Raw genomic sequence first — 26,551 nt, forward strand, 5'->3', positions numbered from 1 at the left:
TCAGCACACGAACACACCGCACATGGTCAGCACACGACCACACCGCGCATGGTCAGCACACGAACAGAACGCGCATGGTCAGCACACGACCACACCGCGCATGGTCAGCACACGAACACACCGCGCATGGTCAGCACACGAACAGAACGCGCATGGTCAGCACACGACCACACCGAGCATGGTCAGCACACAACCACATCGCGCATGGTCAGCACACGAACACACCGCGCGTGGTCAGCACAAGACCACACCGCACATGGTCAGCACACGACCACACCGAGCATGGTCAGCACACAACCACATCGCGCATGGTCAGCACACGAACACACCGCGCGTGGTCAGCACAAGACCACACCAAGCATGGTCAGCACAAGACCACACCGAGCATGGTCAGCACACGACCACACCGCACATGGTCAGCACACGACCACACCGCACATGGTCAGCACACGACCACACCGCACATGGTCAGCACACGACCACACCACACATGGTCAGCACACGACCACACCGCACATGGTCAGCACACGAACACACCGCACATGGTCAGCACACGACCACACCGCACATGGTCAGCACACGACCACACCGAGCATGGTCAGCACACGACCACACCGAGCATGGTCAGCACACGACCACACCGCGCATGGTCAGCACACGACCACTCCCCCATCCATCCGGCTCGCTCTCGCCTGCGCGCTGGCGGCCTTTACCCGAGGCTCCGTGGCGGGCGGTGATTCTCCCGATCCGGAAGCTCTCCGGGCGGGGGAGTGACATTTGCTTAACATCCGAATGCAAGCAGGGCCGGGCCGGAAAATCGACCCCCAAGAGTCCCGGGTGGCCCACCCTGGCCACAAGCCGATTCCGTTTGACCACAGCCACGTGATCCGCACAGCGCCACAGTGAGTGGGCGGTGCCTGGAGGACAGAGAGCGCGGCGGGTCCTCCAACCAATCCGGGGGCCCAAGGGGCAAGGCTTCAGGGGAACTTCACTCAGCATCAGTGCCGCACCTGCCCTGGGAGTGTTTGATGGGACAGTGTAGAGGGAGCTTTATTCTGCCCATCGTGTCCACGCCGGCCGACCAAGAGCTATCCAGCATAATCCCACTTTCCAGCTCTTGGTCCGTAGCCCTGTAGGTTACGGCACTTAAGTGCACATCCAAGTATTTTTTAAATGTGTTGAGGGTTTCTGCCTCTACCATCCTTTCAGGCAGTGAGTTCCAGACCCCTACTTCTCTGGGTGAAGAAATTTGCCCTCATATCTCCTCTAAATCTTCAACCAATTACTTTAAATCTGTGTCGCCTGATTGTTGAGCCCCTCCGCCAAGGGAAACAGGTCCTTCCTATCCACTCTATCCAGGCCCCTCATAATTTTATACACCTCAATCAGGTCTCCCCTCAGCCTCCTCTATTCTGAAAAAAACAGACCCAGCATGTCCAATCTTTTCTCATAGCCAAAATTCTCCAGTCCAGGTAACATTCTTGTCAATCTTCTCTGCACCTGTTCCAGTGCAATCACATCTTGCCTGTAATGTGGTGATCAGAACTGCACACAGTACTCCAGCTGCAGCCTGACCAGTGTTTTATACAGTTCAAGCATAACCTCCTTGCTCTTGTATTCCATGCGTCGACTAATAAAGGCAAGTATTCCACATGCCTTCTTAACAATTTTATCTACCTGGCCTGCTACCTTCAGGGATCTGTGAACTTGCACTCCAAGGGCCCTTTGTTCCTGTACACCTTTCAGTGTCATACCATTTGATGCGTACTGCCATGCCTTGTTAGACTTCGCTGAAGTGGGGCTAATGAGCTCTGTTATAATTAAAGCATTAAGAATGGATCTCGGAATTAAAACGAGCTGACATAGGCTTTTGTCGTGGTCAAATTTACAAGGGTGTTTAAAAGGAAATGACATATCAGAATGATTAATTGTTACAAGCTGTGTAACCTGAGGACAATTACAGGATTCCCAATTACAGGAGGCCCAACTGTTGAACCACCGGAAACCCAGAGGGGCAGATAAACAGGGCAAGGGGTCAAAAGTGACACAATGGAAAAACTCCATCTGGTCAAGGCAAGAGAGATAAGATAACATTCCAATGTGCTAATGAAGTCTTGGGACACAGTGAGGTTTATGGAAAAATACTGGAGATAGGCGTGGTCAGGATTCTACCTTTTACTTTGAGTGACAAGGGTTTTGACCATTCAAATCAAAGTATGTCTCATATATTGAATGTCTGGCCATTATAGACCGAGGAACTGTATTAAAAACCCTGTGTTTTCTTTGTTCTGAGGACAGCTCAGCAACCGATTGACTGCAGACTTGTCTCTCCCTTGCAAGAAATTAAAGACTACTTGAATCTTCGAATCCAGACCTGGTGTTGAGTGTTAATTTTTAAAATTCCACTACAATTGGCGCTGCGAGCAGGATCTCAAACAGGCGGCGGACACCAGCTGATGGAAGCCATGTCAAAGGTGTGAGTATGCTTTAATTACCACGCACAGTTAGGACAAGGGCAGAAATCTGCCTGATGTCAACTGCCTGAAAGATCTGAATCTGCAGATCTGGCCGAGACTTCAAGTAGTCAGCGGAAGATCTCAGGTGAAACAATTATGATTGGTTATATAGAAGTGTAACTGTGTAACGTTGCGATTGATAATTGATAAAATTGCAAGTAATGGTCTCACTCATGAGGAGTAAGTAAGGGACGTACTGCTGACAACCAATAAGGTTGCAAGTATTAGTCTCACTCAGGGCAAGTAAGTAAGGGACGTACTGCTGACAACCAATAAGGTTGCAAGTAATGGTCTCACTCGTGAGGAGTAAGTAAGTATCATAGAAACATAGAAAATAGGTGCAGGAGTAGGCCATTCGGCCCTTCAAGCCTGCACCACCATTCAATATGATCATGGCTGATCATGCAACTTCAGTACCCCATTCCTGCTTTCTCTCCATACCCCTTGATCCCTTTAGCCGTAAAGGCCATATCTAACTCCCTTTTGAAAATATCTAATGAACTGGCCTCAACAACTTTCTGTGGTATAGAATTTCACAGGTTTACAATTCTCTGAGTGAAGAAGTTTCTCCTCATTTCGGTCCTAAATGGCTTGCCCCTTATCCTTATACTGTGACCCCTGGTTCTGGACTTCCCCAACATCTGGAACATTCTTACTGCATCTAACCTGTCCAATCCCATCAGAATTGTAATATGTTTCTATGAGATCCCCTCTCATTCTTCTAAATTCCAGTGAATATAAGCCTAGGGATGTACCAATAGGTTACAAGTATTAGTCTCACTCAGGCACGTACCGCTGATAACATATAGCCATGGGAAGTGAGAAACTCGAGTGGGGACCAGGGATCCCTGACACGGTACCTAGCAGACAAAAATTAAAAACTAATTGAAATAATGATTAAACAAAATTGGAAACCAGACAACCCACCCGCTGAACAAAGAAAATGGTTGGAGTCGGAAAAGAAACAAAAGGAGGAGGAAGCCCTCGTTTTAGTCACTCACACGTATTATCAATTAAGTAAATGGCCCAGACTATTGACTGAGAAAGTGACGAAATAAACTGACAGTAGATGTGATGATGACAGCATCCATCAGGACACACAAAAAGGAACAAGAGTTATAACAGACTTCGGGTGTTCTACCCCCGCCAGCAGCCCCCATCAATTAGAAACGTGGGGGGTGGGGAGAGCGGGGGTAGGACACCCGAAGTCTGTTATAACTGCAACAGACTGACAAATGTGGTGGAAATGTAGAGCGAGAGAGGCTCTTTGTAATGCAAAAAAATGAGGGGGTCGAAGTTAGTTGCTATGGCGACCGTTTCAACAAAAAAAAAGCAGGAAGCAATTCTAAAAGGAGATGTTCAGTGGGAATCCAAACCATGAATTGTAGGCATTTAACAGCAAAAAGTGCTAAAATCTACAGGGGCAACAGATTATGGTGCAGATTATAAAACAAACATTAAATGGTACGACACTGAAAAGTGTAGAGGAGCAAAGGGACCTTGGAGTGTAGGTCCACCGACCCCTGAAGCTAGGTAGATAAGGTGGTTAAGAAGGCATATGGAATACTTGCCTTTATTAGTCACGGCATGGAATACAGGAGCAGAGACGTCATGCTTGAACTGTAGAAAACTAGTTGGGCCACCACATTACAGGAAAAATGTGATTGCATTGAAGAGTGCAGAGGAGATTTACAAGAATGTTGCCTGGACTGGAGAATTTGGCTGTGCAGAAAGATTAGAGATGCTGGGTCTCTTTTCTTTGGAATAGAGGAGGCCTGAGGGGAGAATTTATTGAGGTGTATAAAATTAGGTGGGGCCGAGATAGAGTGATAGGAAGGTCCTGTTTCCCTTGGCGGAGAGGTCAACAAGCAAAGAGCATAGGTTTAAAGTAATTGAAGGGAGGTTTAGAGGAGATATGATAGGGATCAGAAAATGAAAATTGATTTAAGGAATAATGGATAACTAGTTATGACCGAATCAAAAGGAGAAAAGGGAAGATCATGTTTCTTTCTTACTGTTCGTGTTTTTCTTTGATGTTTCAGCAAAGTTTTAAGAAAACATGTTTGGCTGTGGCTCCTCCCCCTTTTCCAAGTGGCATTGGGAAGTTTAATATTGGAGTTGCTGAGATTAATTAACCTATTAAAAACCAGACTTTTATTATGGCCATGATCAAATTCTGGTTGATGTAAATTGTGTGGAGAGTTTTTAGTTCCGGACATAAGGCATTTCACATTAATAATTGGTATGATTTTTTTTAAATTTTGACCAATGTGTAACTGGGGAGAAAACGATGAAATACTATTATGTGCAAAGGTGTTTTACTGAATGTTAATTTTGAGAATAAAAACACGGAGACTTTATAAAAGTAAAATTTTTAACTGGAGAGTTTAAACTGACAAAGACTGCAGGCTGAAGTCGACATTGATTAATGGTGTCTGTGTTTGTCAGCTTTCGAAACAAAGGAAGTTAACTCTTCACAGGCAGCTGTGAACTGTTTTAACTCAGTGGGTAATACCTTTGAAACAGTATGATCCAAAGGGAAGTGGACAGGACACGGGAGCTGGAAGAATCTCCTCGGGTCCCAGATTTAGAACTATCTCCTGTCCACAGACATACCTCGCAAACCCCGCCAATCTCACAGAGTAGTAAGAGACATATCGTGAATGGTAGAAGTAGGGAACGGCCGAGGGTATAGGATAGGGGTACATTTACAGCTGCATGGTAATCATACCGCTGTAACTGCCCATTATATCAAGGGGTGTAAGGACGGGAGCGCGGTTGTACAATCATTAGTTTTTAAAAAAAAGACTCATCCAAAGGCTCCTTCTCCAACGAATAAACAGATTTGTGGGAAAAGCGAATTGTTCGTCATAAACACATCCCAGGGCCAACAAATGGGCTAATGGTAATCTCAACTCAGGTGATATTGTACCATGATGTGCATCACAAAGTGGCACGTGTAATATTGAATCTGACCAAAGTGGGACTACCTGGGTGGTGCAAGCCTAAAACAGCGCAGCTACATAGGAGAATGAGCAAGGGAGTTTGGAAAACAGCCAGTATAACCTGCACTGAATTCAGGGAGAGTGATGGGCTTGATCGTACCTTGTTAAGAATGATGCCGAGACTATTGGGGAGAATCATAACAGGAGGCAGTGAGGCCTGATTAATATGTTGCAACTAGTTTAATGCTAAAAGGGGGTAAACAAGATTATAGAAGGAGAACAAATAGTCTTCAACGAAACGGCTCGAAGTAATGTATGGATCTTGGTTAGTGGAACAAGCCCAAGGAAACCTGCAGCATATTGCAGAGGGAAAGCTCTCTTTCTGGGTAACTGATCAAGACCTAGGGCAATGTCCACTTATCAACTTACTAAGACTCTGTGCCAAGTCAGAAGGTTGGTACAGGTGTACCCGGTGGCACGAGTGTCATTTACAGGAACAGACTGACATCACCCTGTTAGAGATAGTAGGGTATTACTCAAGCATGCCGGAGAGAATTTAGTAGGATACAATGAACACGGAAAATTAACCCGGATGGATGGGATAACATGGAATTGCACCATGAAGGTAATTGCGGGACAGCATTTTCCTGTATGATCTGTATAAAGAGGGAAGGTGAATATTGTGTCAGCACCATACACCGGGAATACCAGTATGGTACCAACCTGACTTGTCCCATTGCGACAGGAACCTTTTGTATTACCCCAGTCCAAACTGTGAGACTTGGGGCGCGGGTTTCATTAAGTAATTATTTGCGAAGGCAATAAATATCATGAGAAAGGAGTTAAAAGTTTAGCTGCCAAAGGGAAGATATAATTAATTTGGATAGTTAATTGGGCCAATTGAGGACCAAGTACAATGGGCATTAAGCGGAATGGGGACGAGAGAGTCACAACGGTTAGACGCTGAGGTGATACTTATGGAACATACGATCGAGATAGTCCGACAATGAACCATGAGACTGTGTGGTTTTTATGTTATCTATTGTCTATCAACAACCGACACGCACTATTGGTATGCGACAAGGGTGGCAGCTGTTAACACATTTGACATAGCCAGTATAGACCAAGATGTTCAAGACTTAGCCCATCGTTTGAGAACCCTTTTGCGAAAGAAAAACGATCGGACTTTGCAGTTGTCAGAAATTGGGGACGAGGTCGCCAGAAAAATGCTGCAAATCGAGGAAATCCGAGAGCCTCATGCCCAAACTGTCAATAAGATAAGTGTGCGACTTAATGATCTAACCCAAGAAACACATAAAGAACTTGTATGTGCAATGTACATAGAACATAGAAAATATGTGCAGGAGTAGGCCATTCGGCCCTTCGAACCTGCACCACCATTCAATAAGATCATGGCTGATCATTCACCTCAGTATCCCTTTCCCGCTTTCTCTTCACACCCCTTGATCCCTTTAGTCGTAAGGGCCACATGTAACTCCCCTTTGAATATATCTAATGAACTGGCCTCAACAACTTTCTGTGGGAGAGAATTCCACAGGTTCACAATTCTCTGAGTGAAGAAGTTTCTCCTCATCTCAGTCCTAAATGGCTTGCCCCTTATCCTTAGGCTGTGACCCCTGGTTCTGGTCTTCCCCAACGTCGGGAACATTCTTCCTACATCTAACCTGTCCAATCCCGTCAGAATTTTATATGTTTCGATGAGATCCCCTTTCATTCTTCTAAATTCCAGTGAATACAAGCCCAGTTGATCCAGTCTTTCTTGATAGGTCAGTCCCACCATCCCGAGAATCAGTCTGGTGAATCTTCGCTGCACTCCCTCAATAGCAAGAATGTCCTTCCTCAGATTAGGAGACCAAAACTGTACACAATATTCAAAGTGTGGTCTCACCAAGGCCCTGTACAACTGCAGTAAGACCTCCCTGCTCCTGTACTCAAATCCTCTCGCTATGAAGGCCAACATGCCATTTGCCGCCTTCACCACCTGCTGTACCTGTATGCCAACTTTCAATGACTGATGTTCCATGACACCCAGGTCTTGTTGCAACTCCCCTTTTCCTAATCTGTCACCATTCAGATAATAGTCTGTCTCTCTGTTTTTGCCACCAAAGTGGATAACGTCACATTTATCTACATTATACTGCATCTGCCATGCATTTGCCCACCCACCTAACCTGTCCAAGTCACCCTGCAGCCTCTTAGCATTCTCCTCACAACTCACACTGCCACCCAGCTTAGTGTCATCTGCAAACTTGGAGATATTACATTCAATTCCTTCGTCTAAATCATTAATGTATATTGTAAATAGCTGGGGTCCCAGCACTGAACCTTGCAGTACCCCACAAGTCACTGCCTGCCATTCTGAAAAGGACCCGTTTATTCCGACTCTTTGTTTTCTATCTGCCAACCAGTTCTCTATCCACGTCAATACATTACCCCCAATACCATGTGCTTTAATTTTCTACACCAATCTCTTGTGTGGGACCTTGCCAAAAGCCTTTTGAAAGTCCAAATACACCACATCCACTGGGTCTCCCTTATCCACTCTACTAGTTATATCCTCAAAAAATTGTAGAAGATTTGTCAAGCATGATTTCCCTTTCATAAATCCATGATGACTTGGACCTATCCTGTCACTGCTTTCCAAATGCGCTGCTATTACGTCTTTAATAATTGATTCCAACATTTTCCCCTCTATCGATGTCAAGCTAACCCCTGTTTTCTCTCTCCCTCCTTTTTTAAAAAGTTGGTTTACATTAGAACCCTCCAATCCATAGCAACTGATCCTGAGTCCATAGAATGTTGGAAAATGACCACCAATGTGTCCACTATTTCTCGGGCCACTTCCTTAAGTATTCTGGAATGCAGACTATCAGGCCCTGGGGATTTATCGGCCTTCAATCCCATCAATTTCCCAAACACAATTTCTTGACTAGTAAGGATTTCCTTCAGTTCCTCCTTCTCGCTAGACCCTCGGTCCCCTAGTATTTCCGGAAGGTTATTTGTGTCTTCCTTAGTGAAGACAGAACCAAAGTATTTGTTCAATTGATCTGCCATTTCTTTGTTCCCCATTATAATTTCACCTGATTCTGACTGCAAGGGACCTACATTTGTCTTCACTAATCTTTCTCTCTTCCTATATCTATAGAAGCTTTTGCAGTCAATTTTTATGTTCCCTGCAAGCTTACCCTCATACTCTATTTTCCCCCTCCTAATTAAACACTTTGTCCTCCTCTGCTGAATTCTAAATTTCTCCCAGTCCTCAGGTTTGCTGCTTTTTCTGGCTAATTTATATGCCTCTTCCTTGGATTTCACACTATCTCTAATTTCCCTTGTTAGCCATGGGTGAGCCACTTTCCCCGTTTTATTTTTACACCAGACAGGGATGTACAATTGTTGAAGTTCATCCATGTGATCTTTAAAAGTCTGCCATTGCCTATCCACCGTCAGCCCTTTAAGTTTCATTCGCCAGTCTATCCTAGCCAATTCACGTCTCATACCATCGAAGTTACCTTTCTTTAAGTTCAGGACACTAGTCTCTGAATTAACTGTGTCACTCTCTATCTTAATGAAGAATTCTCCCGTATTATGGTCACTCTTCCCCAAGGGGTCTCGCACAACAAGACTGTTAATTAATCCTCTCTCATTACACAACATCCAGTCTAGGATGGCCAGCTCGCTAGTTGGTTCCTCGACATATTGGGCTAGAAAACCATCCCTCCATGCACTCTAGGAAATCCTCCACCGTATTGCTACCAGTTTGGTTAGCCCAATCTATATGTAGATTAAAGTCACCCATGATAACTGCTGTACCTTTATTGCACTGTTTGATGCCATCCCCAACCTCACTACCACTGTTCGGTGGTCTGTACACTTCTCCCACTAGCGTATTCTGCCCTTTGGTGTTCCGCAGCTCCACCCATTTAGATTCCGCATCATCCAAGCTAATGTCCTTCCTTACTATTGTGTTAATTTCCTTTTTAACCAGCAACACTACCCCACCTCCTTTTCCTTTCTGTCTATCCTTCCTGAATATTGAATACCCCTGGATGTTGAGTTCCCACCCTTGGTCACCCTGGAGCCATGTCTCCGTAATCCCAATTACATCATATCCGTTAACAGCTATCTGCGCAGTTAATTCATCCATCTTATTACGAATGCTCCTCGCACTGAGACACAGAGCCTTCAGGCTTGTTTTTTTAACACTCTTTGTCCTTTTAGAATTATGTTGTAATGTGGCCGCTTTTGATTTTTGCCTTTGATTTCTCTGCCCTCCACCTTTCCTTATCTCCTTTCTACTTTTTGCTTCCGCCTCCATTTTACTCCCATCTGCCTCCCTGCATAGATTCCCATCCCACTGCCTTATTAGTTTAAACCCTCCCAACAGTACTAGGAAACAATCCCCCTGGGACATTGGTTCCAGTCCTGCCCAGGTGCAGACCGTCCAGTTTGTACTAGTCCCACCTTCCCCAGAACTGGTTCCAATGTCCCAGGAATTTGAATCCCTCCCTCTTGCACCATTCCTCAAGCCACGTATCCATCTTAACTATCCTGCTATTTATACTCTGACTAGCATGTGGCCCTGGTAGCAATCCTGAGATTACAACTTTGAAGTCCACCTTTTAATTTAATTCCTAGCTCCCTAAATTCAGCTTGTAGGACCTCATCCCGTTTTTTACCTATATCGTTGGTACCTATATGCACCATGACAACTGGCTGTTCACCCTCTCCCTCCAAAATGCCCGGCAGCCTCTCCGATACATCCTTGACCCTTGCACCATTAAGGCAACATACCATCCTGGAGTCTCGATTGCGGCCGCAGAAACGCCTATCTATTCCCCTTACAATAGAATCCCCTACCACTAAAGCTTGCCCACTCTTTTTCCTGCTCTTCTGTGCAGCAGCGCCATCCATGGTGCCATGAACTTGGCTGCTGCTGCCTTCCCCTGATGAGTCATCTCCCCCAACAGTATCCAAAACGGTATAACTGTTTTGGAGGGAGATGACTGCAGGGGACCCCTGCACTACCTTCCTTCCACTGCTCTGCCTGATCGTCATCCATTCCCTATCTGCCTGAGTAACCTATACCTGCGGTGTGACCAACTGACTAAACGTGCTATTCACGACATCCTCAGCATTGCGGATGCTCCAGAGTGGGTCCATACGCAGCTCCAGTGCTGCAATGCGGTCTGTCAGGAGCTGCAGCATTTATGAGAATGATTCCAGGGATGTGGGACTTCAGTAACATGGATTAACTGGAGAAGCTGGAGTTGTTCTCCTTAGAGCAGAGAAGATTTCATAGAGGTGTTCAAAATCCTGAGGGGTCTGGACAGAGTAGAGAGAAATTGTTTCCATTGGTGGAAGGATCGAGAACCAGAGCAAGTTGTCAGGATCCAGAATGCACTGCCTGAAGGGGTGGTGGAGGCAGAGTCAATCACTGCTTTCAAAAGGGAGTTGGATAAGTACCTGAAGGAGAGAAATCTGTCGGGCTGCAGGGAAAAGGCAGATGAGTGGGACTAGCTGAGGTGCTCTTGCAGAGAGCCGGCAAGGGTTCGATGGGCCAAATGGCCTCCTTCTGTGCTGTAACCATTCTATGATTCTAACGACACCCAGCTCTACCTCACCACCACTTCTCTCAACCCCTCCACAATCTCTAAATTGTCAGAGTGCTTGTACGACATCCAGTACCAGGTGAGCAGAAATTTCCCTGTCACAAAATCTGTTCCCTAGCCACCGACTCCATCTCTCTCTCTAGCATCTGCCTGAGGCTGAACCAGACTGTTCACAAACTTGGTTTATATTTGACCCTGAAATGAGCTTCTGAGCGCATGTCTGTACCTTAACTAAAACCACCCATTTTCACCCCCATAACATCGCCCGTCTGCATTCCTGTCTCAGCTCATCTGCTGCAGAAGCCATCAAGCATGCCTTTGTTACCTCTCGACTTGACTATTCCAACAAACTCCTGCTGGCCTCCCACAATATACCCTACATTATCCTGAGGTCATCCAAAATTCGGCGTCCTAACTTGCACCAAGTCCCGCTTACCCATCACCCCTTTGCTCGCTGACCTACACTGGCTCAGTTTTGCAACACCTCATTTTCAAAATTCTCATCCTTGTTTACAAATCCCTCCATGGCCTCGCCCCTCCCTATCTCTGTAATCTCATTCAGCCTCACAAGCCCAACTCTCTCCCCATATATCTGATCTCCTTAAATTCTGCCCTCATGAGGATCCCAAATTATAAACAGTTCGCCATTGGTGGTCCTGCCTTCTGTTTTTAGGCCCCAAACTCTGAAACTCCCTCACTCTGCAGGTAGGGGGATTAGAGGGTAAATTTCTTCACCCATAATTTAGTGGGAGTCTGGAACTCACTGCCTGAAAGGGTGGTCGAGGCAGAAACCATCATAACATTTAAAAAGTGCTTGGATCTGCACTTGAAGTGCCGTAACCTACAGGGCTACAGACCAAGAGCTGGAAAGTGGGATTAAGATGGATAGCTGTTTGTCGGCCGGCGAGGTCATGATGGGCCGAAATGGTCTCCTTCCATGCTGTAAATTTCTGTGATTCTAAATCTCTCTGCTTCGGTGACAAACTATTCTCTTATAACGCTTCTCTCAAGCACCTTTGGATATTTTACTAGGTTGAAGGCGTTATATAAATCCAGGATGGTGTTGTGAGGTGATGAAGAGCCTGTGCCCTGGTTACTGTGGTGAGGTGATGACGCGCCTGTTGCCAGGGTTACTGTTGTGAGCTGTTGACGCGCCTGTTGCCAGGGTTACTCCATTTCGCGGGCACTGGGACACTGAAGCCCCGCCCACTCAGTGTTTCTGGCCATGGAGATTGCGCAAGCGCCGTGACCCCGCCCTGTGCAAAATGGAGGCCAGTGACCGCGCTGCCCGGGCCTGTCACCGCGGGGCAAACCCGGGGCCTGTGGGCTATGATTCTGCGCCTGAGGCCTACAGCGGGGGTGGGGGTGTGTGTGTGTGAAGCTCCCCGGCCCACCTGCGGATCCAGATCCTCCCCCGCGCCCACAATCTCCTACCGCCTCCCTGAATAGTCCGGTCCAGTGACGTCCGTCTTCTCCGCTCGCGCATGCTCAGTGAGAGAGACACGGGCTCAGCCCCGCCCATTGGGGGCGCCTCAAACCCCGCCCCTCACACACTCCGATTGGTTGGAGGACCATTACCCGCTTGGTTCTTCTGTACCGCCCCTGCTCTTCCTATTGGTCCGCAGCTGCCGTTAATCTCTCGGGCAGTGTGAGCTGAGCATGCGCAGAGCGAGCACTGGAGACACACGGACGCTGAGACGAGCTCAGGCTGGAGCGGGACTCTGCACCGGGTGAGAATCAGCGGGGCGCAGGGGAGTCATCGATCGGCAAGTGGGCGGGGAGGCTTCATAAACAACTGGTGTAGGCCGCAAGCCCCGAGTAATAACCCGGAACTCCCGCGTTTGCAACGACGGGTTTTTCTCCCAGTAACAGGCCCCGATTATCCGCCATCTTGGCACGGGAACACTGGGCGGGGCTTCAGTGTGTCATAAGAACCGGGTCATAAGAACCTAGTCATAAGAATTAGGAACAGGAGTAGGCCATCTAGCCCCTCGAGCCTGCTCCGCCACTCAAAAAGATCATGGCTGATCTGGCCGTGGACTCAGCTCCACTTACCCGCCCGCTCCCCATAACCCTTAATTCCCTTATTGGTTAAAAATCTATCTATCTGTGACTTGAATACATTCAATGAGCTAGCCTCAACTGCTTCCTTGGGCAGAGAATTCCACAGATTCACAACCCTCTGGGAGAAGAAATTCCTTCTCAACTTGGTTTTAAATTGGCTCCCCCGTATTTTGAGGCTGTACCCCCTAGTTCTAGCCTCCCCAACCAATGGAAACAACCTCTCTGCCTCTATCTTGTCTATCCCTTTCATTATTTTAAATGTTTCTATAAGATCACCACTCATCCTTCTGAACTCCAACGAGTAAAGACCCAGTCTACTCAATCTATCATCATAAGTTAACCCCCTCATCTCCGGAATCAGCCTAGTGAATCGTCTCTATACCCCCTCCAAAGCCAGTATATCCTTCCTTGAGTAAGGTGACCAAAACTGCACGTAGTACTCCAGGTGCAGCCTCACCAATACTCTGTACAGTTGCAGCAGGACCTCCCTGCTTTTGTACTCCATCCCTCTCGCAATGAAGGCCAACATTCCATTCGCCTTCCTGATTACCTGCTGCACCTGCAAACTAACATTTTGGAGGTTTCTGTAGTGTAGTGGTTATCATGTTTGCTTTACACGCAAAAGGTCCCTGGTTCAATCCTGGGCAGAAATATTATTCCTAAAAGAGTTTCATGCACAAACACCCCCAGGTCCCAATCTCCGGGAGTGAAAGTCATTGCCTCATTTATTTTATTCTCACTCTCTACACATCGGACTTTTCACCTTCTCTTCTGAAAGTGATGGTAAGTGCCTAACTTACGGTTTACATCACACAATTCTAACAGAAGAGCCCTCTTTCTACAGTCCCAGGCTTGGAATCCCCATGTACTGTCCCAGGGTTAGAATCCCCATGTACAGTCCCGAGGTTAGAATCCCCATGTACAGTCCCAGGGTTAGAATCTCCAGGTACAGTCCCAGGGTTAGAATCCCCATGTACAGTCTCAGTGTTAGAATCCCCATGTACAGTCCCAGTTAGAATTCCCATGTACAGTCCCAGGGTTAGAATTCCCATGTACAGTCCCAGGGTTAGAATCCCCATGTACAGTCCCAGGGTTAGAATCCCCATGTACAGTCCCAGGGTTAGACTCCCCATGTACTGTCCCGAGGTTAGAATCTCCATGTACTGTCCCGAGGTTAGAATCTCCATGTACAGTCCCAGGGTTAGAATCCCCATGTACAGTCCCAGGGTTAGAATCCCCATGTACAGTCCCAGGGTTAGACTCCCCATGTACAGTCCCAGTGTTGGAATCCCCACGTACTCCCAGGGTTAGAATCCCAATGTACTGTCCCGAGGTTAGAATCCCCATGTACAGTCCCAGGGTTAGAATCCCCATGTACAGTCCCAGGGTTAGAATCCCCATGTACAGTGCCAGGGTTAGAATCCCCATGTACAATCCCAGGGTTAGACTCCCCATGTACAGCCCCAGGGTTGGAATCCCCACGTACAGTCCCAGGTTTGGAACCCGGCGCACGGAAGTAAAATTTCAGCCTCAGTATTACAAGTTTCATTGGTTAGAGGTTGGAGAGAGGAATAATTCGCTGAGGGGTCGTTTTAAATTTGTTAGGTCGGGTATTCAAATTCCCCTTAACTCTAATCCTGGATTTAAAGGAGGGGAGAGCTGTGCTCTTTGGAGATTTTCTGAGAGAAGGATCTGGTCAGCTTGAAACTCTGAGTGTAAAAATCGGTTCGAAATGTACAATTAGGTTTTGACCAATATTGACTCCCACAGGGAGGGGGATTTCTGCAATAAGGAAGGAACCGGGTAAGATTTGAAAAATTTTAACACAGGATTCGAGGGACTCTTGCATTTGGCATCTTTATTTTGTACACTTGAGGATTTAGATAACAGACTCTCTCCTGTGAATATAGAGCTGTATTATTGGGCTGTGATCTGTTTACATGTTCATCTTCTGTTAAATAAATTTGCTGAGTGAATTTAAATGTAAAACCAGGTGTGCAGGTGTGATGCTCTATTCACATCAATGGTGAGAGAGATGCTGTGGGCACACGCTAAGTCCCTAACTGAAAGTAATTAACAGACTGGGTTTTGGATTAAATCATCCCCGGCATTTGAAGGAACATTGTATAGAAACTAGAGTTATCTGTTCTGAACTTCTATCCTGTACTTACAGTGATGACTTTTGTAAACTCCTTTTACAAGGTATTAGAAGGGGAGCATTTATAGATGGGAAACTCAAACGAAACAGTACATCAAGAGCTGCCAGAGTCACTCAATTCATCAGGACCTAAATATCATCGGCCTTTGTGGATGGAGAAATGTCTATCTGTTCTGTCTATGGGAACAGATTTCAAACATCAGTGTGACTGGAAAAGCACCGAGACACACACACCCGAGTGAGAGTGTTCCAGTGCACTGAATGTGGAAAGAGCTTTGACCAGTTACACCGCCTGAAAAAACATCGCACCATTCACAACGGGGAGAAACCGTACATGTGTTCTGTGTGTGGGCGAGGCTTCAACTGATCTTCCAACCTGGAGAGACACAAAGACACCCGCACCATGGAGAAACCGTGGAAATGTGGGGACTGTGGGAAGGGATTCAATTAGCTGTCCCGGCTGGAGATTCATCGGTGCAGTCACACCGGGGAGAGGCCGTTCACCTGCTCCATGTGTGGCAGGGGTTTTACTCAGTCAGATATCGTGTTGACACATCAGCAAGTTCACACTGGGGAGAAGCTGTTCACATGCTCCATGTGTGATAAGGGATTCGCTTGGTTATCCAACCTGCTGACACACAAACGAGTTCACACTGGGATGAGGCCATTCACCTGCTCCGTCTGTGGGAAGGGATACGCTCGGTTAGCCATTTTCCAGAAACACCAGCGAATTCACTTTGGAGAGAGGCCGTTCAGCTGTTCTGTCTGTGGGAAGGGATTCGCTGTGTCATCCAACTTGCTGGCACACAACAAGCAAATTCACACGAAGGAGAGGCCGTTCCCTTGCTCTGTGTGTGGGAAGGGATTCACTCAGTCATCCGACTACCTGAAACACCAGCGAGTTCACAATTGACTGCAGGGGTTGGGTTCTGCTGTTAATCACATCCGGAACTGAACCATGTTCATTCTGGCAGTTGCCATTTGTTTTTGCCGATGTTAATAACCCTGTAACTGGGCTATAGTTTGATATTCTGTAAATATCAACTACATCAGCTTTCTTTTAGACATCCTGTGCCTCGTCCTTGATATCTCAATGATAAGACGAGCTGATTGACGACTTGTTATGAACTGGGTGGAATCTATCTTAGAACGGACTTCGCACAACTTTTTAAAAGATGGATCTACAAGATGTCCAAGTCTGACATTCGATTTCACCTGATGGGAAATATTCTGATAATCTGTTACTGTCACGGGGCAAAGCAGCATTGTTACTGTATCATCAGTTTAATTAAACTCAATGGGCAATCCGATCTCCAAAGGGAAATGTCTCCTTAAAGCTCATGGTGTCGGCAGTTCTGCAGCTCATTTCTCACTGTGTTTGTTCTTTATTTATTCATTCTCGGGATGTGGGCGAACCAGCCTGCATTTATTGTCCATCCTTAATTGCCCCTTTAGAAGGTGGTGGTGAGCCGCTGCCTTCTTGAACCGTGCTGCAGTCTATGTGGTGAAGGTGCTCCCATAGTGCTGAGGTCAGGATGCTGCGTGACTTGGAGGGGAACTTGGAGGTGCCGGTATTCCCATACACCTGCTGTCCTTGTTCTTCGACACGGAGGAGGTTGTGGGTTTGGAAGGTGCTGTCAAAGAAGCCTTGCTGACTTGCTGCCGTAGATGGTGCACACTACAGCCATAGTGGCCTCATGTTTTTATCCAAGGCAGGCCTCAGCCCAGTCATTTGTTCCCAATGTTGATGCACTGGTTGAAGAGGTGCCGGGTATCAGGCGCAGTATCGAGGGATGGGTGGGACAGTAAGCTGTGAGGAGAACACAAAGCATCTGCAAAGGGATATGGACAGGTTAAGAGAGTGGGCAATGAGGTGACAGATGGAGCATAATGTGGGGAAATGTGAGGTTATTCACTTTATTAGGAAGGTCAGAAAAACTGAATTTTTTAAATTGTGAGAAAATGTTAAATGTTGGGTGTTCAGAGAGGCTTGGGTGTCCTCGAACAGGAAACACACAAAGTTAGCATGCAGGTACAGCAATCAATTAGGCAGGTGAATGGCATGTTGGCCTTTATTGCAAGGGGGTTGGAGTACAAGAGTAAGGAAGTCTTACTACAATTGTACAGGGCTTTGGTGAGACCACAGAGGCGGTCCAACGAAGGTTCACTAGATTGATCCTTGGGATGAGAGGGTTGTTGTATGAGGAGAGATTGAGTAGATTATAATCTCTGGAGTTTAGAAGAATGAGAGGGGATCTCATTGAAAAATATAAGATTCTGAGGGGCATTGACAGGGTAGATGCTGAGAGATTGCTTCCCCCAGCTGGAGAGTCTAGAAATAGGGGGCATCATCTCAGGATCAGGGGTGGGCCATTTCAGACTAAGTTGAGGAATGTCTTCACTCAGAGGGTTGTGAATCTTTGGAATTCTCTACCTGAAAGGACCGTGGATGCTGAGTCGTTGAGTATATTCAAGGCTAAGATAGATAGATTTATGGACTCTCGGGGAATCACGGGACTATGGGGAACAGGGGGGAAAGTGGAGTGGTGGTCGATGATTGACAATGATCTTATCAAGTGACGGAGCAGGCCCAAAGTGCTGTATGGCCTACTCCTGCTTCCAATTCTTATGCTCTTATGTTCTTAAATAGTTTCCAGAGGCTGAAGGGTCTGTAACCAGAGGACATAGATTTAACTAGCACAAGAATCAGAGGCAAAATGAGGAAATAAATACGCAATGAGCTGTTATGATCTGGAATACACGGCCTGAAAGGGGGCCAGGAGCAGATTCAGTAATAAGTTTCAAAAGGGAATTGGAAAATTGCAGAGATATTGGGAAAGAGCAGGGGGAGTGGGACTAATTAGGATATTGGGAAGGAGCAGGGAGAATGGGACTAATTGGGATATAGGGAAGGAGCAGGGGGAGTGGGACTAATTGGGATATAGGGAAGGAGCAGGGGGAGTGGGGCTAATTGGGATATAGGGAAGGAGCAGGGGGAGTGGGGCTAATTGGTATATAGGGAATGAGAGGGGGAGTGGGACTAATTGGGATATTGGGAAGGAGCAGGGGAAGTGGGACTAATTGGGATATTGGGAAGGAGCAGGGGAAGTGGGACTAATTGGGATATAGGGAAGGAGCAGGGGGAGTGGGACTAATTGGGATATTGGGAAGGAGCAGGGGAAGTGGGACTAATTGGGATATTGGGAAGGAGCAGGGGAAGTGGGACTAATTGGGATATAGGGAAGGAGCAGGGGGAGAGGGACTAATTGGGATATTGGGAAGGAGCAGGGGAAGTGGGACTAATTGGGAAGGAGCAGGAGGAGTGGGACGAATTGGGATTTTGGGAAGGAGCAGGGGGAGTGGGACTAATTGGGATATAGGGAAGGAGCAGGGGAAGTGGGACTAATTGGGAAGGAGCAGGGGTAGTGGGACTAATTGGGATATAGGGAAGGAGCAGGGGGAGTGGGACTAATTGGGATATTGGGAAGGAGCTGGGGAAGTGGGACCAATTGGGATATTGGGAAGGAGCAGGGGAAGTGGGACTAATTGGGATATAGGGAAGGAGCAGGGGAAGTGGGACTAATTGGGATATAGGGAAGGAGCAGGGGAAGTGGGACTAATTGGGATATTGGGAAGGAGCAGGGGAAGTGGGACTAATTGGGATATAGGGAAGGAGCAGGGGGAGTGGGACTAATTGGGAAGGAGCAGGGGAAGTGGGACTAATTGGAAAGGAGCAGGGGTAGTGGGACTAATTGGGATATAGGGAAGGAGCAGGAGGAGTGGGACTGATTGGGATATAGGGACGGAGCAGGGGGAGTGGGACTGATTGGTTAGATCTTTCAAATGAGTGCCGGCACAGGCACCAGTGGGCTGGATGTACACAATCTGAAATGTATCATTCTTCGACTCTCTGATTCTATAACTACATCATGTCTCTGTTTATATTACACTAGACCCTGTCTCTGTTTATATTACACTAGACCCTGTCTCTGTTTATATTACATTACACCCTGCCTCTGTTTATATTACATTACACCCTGCCTCTGTTTATATTACATTACACCCTGTCTCTGTTTTATTACACTGGACCCTGTCTCTGTTTATATTACATTACACTCTGTCTCTGTTTATATTACATTACACCCTGCCTCTGTTTTATTACACTAGGCCCTGTCTCTGTTTATATTACATTACACCCTGCCTCTGTTTATATTACATTACACCCTGCCTCTGTTTTATTACACTAGGCCCTGTCTCTGTTTATATTACATAACACCCTGCCTCTGTTTATATTACATTACACCCTGCCTCTGTTTTATTACACTAGACCCTGTCTCTGTTTATATTACACTAGACCCTGTCTCTGTTTATATTACACTAGACCTGTCTCTGTTTATATTACATTACACCCTGCCTCTGTTTATATTACATTACACCCTGTCTCTGTTTATATTACACTAGACCTGTCTCTGTTTATATTACATTACACCCTGCCTCTGTTTATATTACATTACACTCTGTCTCTGTTTATATTACACTAGACCCTGTCTCAGTTTATATTACACGAGACCCTTTCTCTGTTTATATTACACATGGCCCTGTCTCTGTTTATATTACACTAGACCCTGTCTCAGTTTATATTACACAAGACCCTGTCTCTGTTTATATTACACAAGACCCTGTCTCTGTTTATATTACACAAGACCCTGTCTCTGTTTATATTACACAAGGCCCTGTCTCTGTTTATATTACACTAGACCATGTCTCTGTTTATATTACACAAGGCCCTGTCTCTGCTTATATTACACTAGACTCTATCTCTGTTTATATCACACTGGGCCCTGTGTCAGTTGTTACTGCACTAGACCCTGTCTCTGTTTATATTACACAAGACCCTGATTCTGTTTACTTGACACAATTTCCTTTCTCACTTTATATTACAATAGAACCTGTCCCTGCTAATACTGCACTCGACCTTGCGTCTGTAAGATAGAGACAGATGATAGAGCAATAGATAAATATCGTAAAGATATATATTTGCATGTGTGGGAGGATGCAATCTTTTTTTTTACTGAGAAGCAGATTTATTCTTGTTAATAGCTATCAGCAGCTGTGGGCAATGTCTAATTTATCTAGTATTGTGTGGGTAATCTTTGTGTTGAGAGGATAGGGTGAAGCTTGTAACAATCTCCCAGAGATGGACTGGGATTGAGGGACAGGACTGAAGGGGAGCAATTCACTGCACTTTGCACTACTTAGTGGCACTTTGTGTGTTAAAGGTTACTAATTCACACTTGTGTTGTCCTATGCCTACTGCTGACAGATTTTAATGCTAAGGATTGTTTTTTCTGCAGTATTTTCCATTGAGCTTTGTCTGGCCCACTGATTGTGTCAGACAGAGCCTGGAACCGTGACCACACAGCACCATCGGATGGGCAGCCGCAGGGTCCTAATGTCCTAATAACTCTCATCTGGTTAATAGGAACAACTGAAAAAAAACACACAGCTCGCTCTATATATGTGTGATATGTGGGTGTACAAAATAATGTTTGCAAGTGCATTCTGCAAAAATAAATGATTAACCTCACCAGCTATCTTTCACCATTTTATATTCTTTTATTCAAAATGTAATTACAGAGTGCTTAATATCATTACCATTTATTGATAACCCATTGTCTTGTGTGCTCTTGTTCAGAAAATGATGTCACACTGACCATTCTGTTACCACGGTGACCATGTCTGTCCACAGTATTCAGTGGGAAGGGGATTAAATCACACCGAGGATAATGAGCAGCCTGCCACCAGTCTCTGAGCTTTATTGTCCAGTGATCACATCAGCATCACCCAGAAGCTCCTGATATACACGTGGAGTGTGTGATGATTGGTGCAAGTGATGGTAAAAATAAAACTACCTGTGCCTGACATGAAGTTAATAAACCTGTAATTCTCTGACCGAGTATTTCCCTCATTTGAAAAGAATGAAACACTTGTTACTCTCCAGAGAATTGTGCACTATTTCTGTTTCCACAGTCTTCTTTCTTTTGATTGTTACCTTCACCGTTTCCTCATCAACCTCTTCCAACATTTGTGGGAATGGTCTAGTGCAGTAATAATTGGGGCCGGGACAAGGAAGAAACGAGTTTTTGTGATAATAATAGAAACAATATTTGCGCAATGATAACTGAAAGATGTCATAGTACTGTGTGTGGTCTAACCAAGGTTCGATACAGGTTTAGCATAACTTCCCTACTTTTCAATTCTATTATTTTTTTCCTATGTATCAAAAGAAAATTGAAATTTAGATGCTTCATCAACCACCCCCCATCTTTTAATCAAAAGCAGCAGTCATCAAATGCTCCCATGACTGTGCCAGTAGCTTGACGTTGCTCCCAGGTGGTGTCCCAGAGCAGCCACCCTCTTGCTCAGGTAAAATAGTTTTGCCGCATTTCCTATACTACAACAGTGAATGCAGTTCAAATGTACTTTGATGTTGTTGTACTTCATTGGCTGACATCCTGAGGTCACGTAAGGTGCTACATAAGGACAAGTCTTTGTTCCTTTTTTGGAACTTTTCTCCTTCATTTAACAGTCAGTAACAGGGTATCAATTAGTCTCCTCTTATATTGGAGATATCAAGGAATCGACACAATGTGTGCTTGAACCAAAGCTGATTTATTTTCAGATATCCAGAAAATTAAAATCCAGCCCAGTTGCAGGGGAAACACAACCCAACTGTCAGAATGAACACGGTTCAGTCCTGATGTGATTATCAGCAGAATCCAAACCCTGCAGTCGCTTGTGAACTTGCTGGTGTTTCAGCAGGGTGGATGACTGAGTGAATCTCTTCCCACACACGGAGCAGGTGAATGGCCTCTCCCCAGTGTGAACTCATTGGTGTTTCCTCAGATAACTTCTGCTTTTAAAGCTCTTCCCACAGTCAGAACATTTAAATGCTCTCCTATTGGTATGAACAACTTGGTGTGCAGTGAGGCTGGATGAACAAGTGAATCCCTTCCCACACTCAGCAGGTAAACGGCCTCTCCCCAGTGTGGATATGCTGGTGAGCCAGAAGATGGGGTGAATTTGTGAATCCCTTCCCACACACGGAGCAGGTGAATGGCTTCTCGTCAGCGTGAAAATGCAGGTGTCTCAGATGGTGAGATGATTTCATGAATCGTTTCCCACACACACAGCATATGAACGGTCTCTCTCCAGAGTGAACTCGCTTGTGATCAGTGAGGTGAGATGAACAAGTGAATCTCTTCGCACAAACGGAGCTGATGAACGGCCTCTCCCCAGTGTGAACCCGCTGGTGTTCAATGAGGTTGGATGAACAAGTGAATCCCTTCCCATACACAGAGCAGGTGAACGGCCTCTCCCCGGTGTGACTGCGTCAATGAGTTTCCAGCAGGGACGGGGAATTAAATCCCTTTCCACAGTCCCCACATTTCCACGGTTTCTCCGTGGTGCGGGTGTCCTTGTGTCTCTCCAGGTTGGACGATCTGTTGAAGCCTCGTCCACACAGAACACGTGTACAATTTCTTCCTGCTGTGAATGGTGCGATGTAACTGGTTAAAGCTCTTTCCACAGTCAGTGCACTGGAACACTCACTTGGGTGTGTGTGTCTCGATGCTTTTCCATTCACACTGATGTTTGAAATCTTTTCCCACAGACAGAACAGACAAACATTACTCTTTCCACATTCAAAGGCTGATGATATTCATGTTGCGGTGGATCGAGTGACTGTCAGATCTTGGTGATGTTTGGTTCGAGTTTCCCTTCTGCAAATCCTCCCCTTCTAATCCCCTGTAAAATGAGTTTGCAAAAGCCATCACTGTAAGGACAGGAGAGACATTTAGAACAGTCAATTCTAGTTTCTATGGTACGCACATTCATAGAAACAAGAAACATAGAAAATAAGTGCAAGAGTAGGCCATTCGGCCCTTCTCGCCTACACCGCCATTCAATGAGTTCATGGCTGAAAAATGCAACTTCAGTACCCCATTCCTGCTTTCTCGCCATACCCCTTGATTCCCCCTAGTAGTAAGGACTTCATCTAACTCCTTTTTGAATATATTTAGTGAATTGGCCTCAACAACTTTCTGTGGTAGAGAATTCCACAGGTTCACCACTCTCTGGGTGAAGAAGTTTCTCCTCATCTCGGTCCTAAATGGCTTACCCCTTATCCTTAGACTGTGACCCCTGGTTCTGGACTTCCCCAACATTGGGAACATTCTTCCTGCATCTAACCTGTCTAAACCCATCAGAATTTTAAACGTTTCTATGAGGTCCCCGCTCATTCTTCTGAACTCCAGTGAATACAAGCCCAGTTGATCCAGTCTTTCTTGATAGGTCAGTCCCACCATCCCAGGAATCAGTCTGGTGAACCTTCGCTGCACTCCCTCAATAGCAAGAATGTCCTTCCTCAAGTTAGGAGACCAAAACTGTACACAATACTCCAGGTGTGGCCTCACCAAGGCCCTGTACAACTGTAGCAACACCTCCCTGCCCCTGTACTCAAATCCCCTTGCTATGAAGGCCAACATGCTATTTGCTTTCTTAACCGCCTGCTGTACCTGCATGCCAACCTTCAATGACTGATGTACCACGTCTCGTTGCACCTCCCCTTTTCCTAATCTGTCACCATTCAGATAATAGTCTGTCTCTCTGTTTTTACCACCAAAGTGGATAACCTCACATTTATCCACATTATACTTCATCTGCCATGCATTTGCCCACTCACCTAACCTATCCAAGTCACTCTGCAACATCTTAGCATCCTCCTCGCAGCTCACACTGCCACCCAACTTAGTGTCATCTGCAAATTTGGAGATACTACATTTAATCCTCTCGTCTAAATCATTAATGTACAGTATAAACAGCTGGGGCCCCTCTCTGGTATCCCCACAACTGTAAATCCCTGTCAAACACACTATCCCTACTCCTCGTGCTGAAATCCAAATCCATTACATCATCTCCAACATTTTTTCCTTCTTGCTGAAGATGCTGACTCTGGCTAGGTTCAGTTCTGCACTCAATGGTTTCCCCCTCCCTCTCCTGCCCTGAGGGTGCTGACTCTGGCTGGGTTCAGTTCTACACTCACTGGTTCCCCTCCCTCTCTTCCCCTGAAATGCTGATTCTGGCTGGTTTCTAGTTAGGCCACAGCTAGAGTATGTGTACAGCCAGAGTCCGCACCTTCAGAGGAGAAACGGTGCTCAGAATTCCCCGGCACTGACATCCATCACCTCGGTGAGAATAATATTTAACCCAAAGATAAGAGAAACCCATCAGATTCTCCCCTGAACACAGATCCGGAGGGACAGTGAGTGTCCCGAACATTGTTATACAGTGTGCTCAATAGTTCCTCCCTGGGTCTGAGCCTTTTGGTGATGATTTGAACTAAACCCAGAAAGAGTCAACACCTTCAGAAGAGGGAGAAAAGTCAACTTAAAAGAAAAATGTTGGGATGTCTGCACAGGGTGGAGGGATTTACAGCTTTGGGGGAACAAGAGAGGATAGAATGTTCCATAGAAACTAGAATGATCTTTTCTGAATTTATATCTTGTATTTAGTGATGAGTTTTGTAAACTCCTTTTACAGGGTATTAGAAGAGGAGGATTTACAGACGAGAAACTCAAACCCAACATCACGTCAAGATCTCACAGAATCACTCAATACATCTGGATCTGAATATCATCGATGTTTGAATGTAGAAGGAGAAATCTTTTAACCAGTTACACAGCCTGAAATACATCGCACCATTCACAGCGGGGAGAAACTGTACACGTGTTCTGTGTGCAGGTGAAGCTTCAACTGATTATCTAACCTGGAGAGACACAAGAACACCCGCATCATGGAGATACCGTGGAAATGTGGGGACTGTGGGATAGGATTTAATTACCCATCCCTGCTGGAAACTCATCGACGCAGTCACACCGGGGAGAGGCCGTTCACCTGCCCTGTGTGTGAGAAGGGATTTACTCAGTTATCTGGCCTACTGGCACACCAGCGAGTTCACACTGGGGAGAGGCCGTTCACCTGCTCTATTTGTGGGAAGGGATTCACTCAGTTATCTGGCCTACTGGCACACCAGCGAGTTCACACTGGGGAGAGGCCGTTCACCTACCCTGTGTGTGAGAAGGGATTTACTCAGTTATCTGGCCTACTGGCACACCAGCGAGTTCACTCTGGGGAGAGGCCGTTCACCTGCCCTGTGTGTGAGAAGGGATTCACTCAGGTATCTGGCCTACTGGCACACCAGCGAGTTCACACTGGGGAGAGGCCATTCACCTGCTCTATTTGTGGGAAGGGATTTACTCAGTTATCTGGCCTACTGGCACACCAGCGAGTTCACACTGGGGAGAGGCCGTTCACCTGCCCTGTGTGTGAGAAGGGATTCACTCAGTTATCTGGCCTACTGGCACACCAGCGAGTTCACACTGGGGAGAGGCCGTTCACCTGCTCTATTTGTGGGAAGGGATTCACTCAGTTATCTGGCCTATTGGCACACCAGCGAGTTCACACTGGGGAGAGGCCGTTCACCTGCCCTGTGTGTGAGAAGGGATTCACTCAGTTATCTGGCCTACTGGCACACTAGCGAGTTCACTCTGGGGAGAGGCCGTTCACCCGCTCTGTGTGTGGGAAGGGATTTGCTCAGTTATCTGGGCTACTGGCACACCAGCGAGTTCACTCTGGGGAGAGGCCATTCACCTGCTCTGTGAGTGGGAAGGTATTCACTCAGTCATCCAATCCGCTGAAACACCAGCGAGTTCACAAGTGACTGCAAGGGTTGGAATATGCTGTTATTGCTGCTGTTAATCACATCCCGACTGGACCATGTTCATTCTGACAGTTGGGGTTTGTTTCTGCTGATGTTAAAACACTATAACTGGGCTGGACTTTAATATTCTGGATATATTGCTGATTGTGTTGTCCGGGCTGCAGTGTCCATTTAAGATCCGCTATCTGTGATCTTTCCCCTTAATTTAGGGACTCTCATCAGAAATTAGTTTAAAATAAAATTATGAACTTTTACTTCAATCCTAAATTGATCTTTGGTACAAAATCTAGAATTCACTGTCTGAAAGATTTCACTGATTAACTTCTCCAATTAGAAAGTGTTGGTTAATCCTTGCTGACAATTCTTACTGACTTGCACATGACACACAGTGGCCCCTCCATTATCCACCAGAAAGAAGGGGAATGGGAATTGTTGGGGAATGGGAATTGTTGGGGAAT

The 26,551-nt window shown here is 46.1% G+C and overlaps 3 protein-coding genes and 1 non-coding gene across 7 annotated transcripts in view; 3 read left to right on the plus strand and 1 right to left on the minus strand.

The window, feature by feature from the left end:
* Positions 1-12,578, minus strand: part of LOC139274118 (zinc finger protein 420-like) — a 60,810-nt gene extending 48,232 nt beyond the window's left edge. Inside the window, exon 1 of the mRNA XM_070891160.1 lies at positions 12,486-12,578. The gene's annotated coding sequence lies outside the window, so the exon portion shown is untranslated. The remainder of the gene's footprint in view (positions 1-12,485) is intronic.
* The window catches only part of LOC139273632 (zinc finger protein 229-like), a 46,373-nt gene extending 20,065 nt beyond the window's left edge, over positions 1-26,308 (plus strand). For 2 of the 3 annotated variants that reach the window (XM_070890620.1, XM_070890619.1), the window contains exons 3-4: positions 2,299-2,474; positions 24,914-26,308. In XM_070890620.1, the coding sequence (XP_070746721.1) occupies positions 25,167-25,910 (744 nt within the window). In that variant the 5' untranslated portion in view covers positions 2,299-2,474; positions 24,914-25,166 and the 3' untranslated portion in view covers positions 25,911-26,308. Of the gene's footprint in view, positions 1-2,293; positions 2,475-24,913 lie in introns of all 3 variants that reach the window. The other variant, XM_070890621.1, reaches the window with a different exon arrangement.
* Positions 12,688-16,821, plus strand: LOC139273649 (zinc finger protein 239-like). Of its 2 annotated transcripts, none has more exons than XM_070890678.1 (2): positions 12,688-12,821; positions 15,329-16,821. In XM_070890678.1, exon 2 carries the CDS (start codon positions 15,825-15,827, stop codon positions 16,224-16,226), a length of 402 nt encoding a protein of 133 aa, XP_070746779.1. In that variant the 5' UTR covers positions 12,688-12,821; positions 15,329-15,824; the 3' UTR covers positions 16,227-16,821. The 2 variants fall into 2 exon arrangements, with proteins under 2 accessions (XP_070746779.1, XP_070746778.1); XM_070890677.1 differs by having other exon boundaries at positions 15,358-16,821.
* Positions 13,736-13,808, plus strand: trnav-uac (transfer RNA valine (anticodon UAC)). Its single transcript has one exon. It is a non-coding gene; the product is annotated as a tRNA-Val (tRNA).
* Positions 26,309-26,551: the final 243 nt, after the last annotated feature.

The sequence above is a fragment of the Pristiophorus japonicus genome, chromosome 9, assembly GCF_044704955.1.
Source record: "Pristiophorus japonicus isolate sPriJap1 chromosome 9, sPriJap1.hap1, whole genome shotgun sequence".
NCBI lineage: Eukaryota > Metazoa > Chordata > Chondrichthyes > Pristiophoridae > Pristiophorus > Pristiophorus japonicus.

Coding starts and splice junctions, on each gene's coding strand:
- LOC139273649 (XM_070890678.1), top strand. CDS start 15,825: ATGTGTGGCAGGGGTTTTACTCAGTCAGATATCGTGTTGACACATCAG.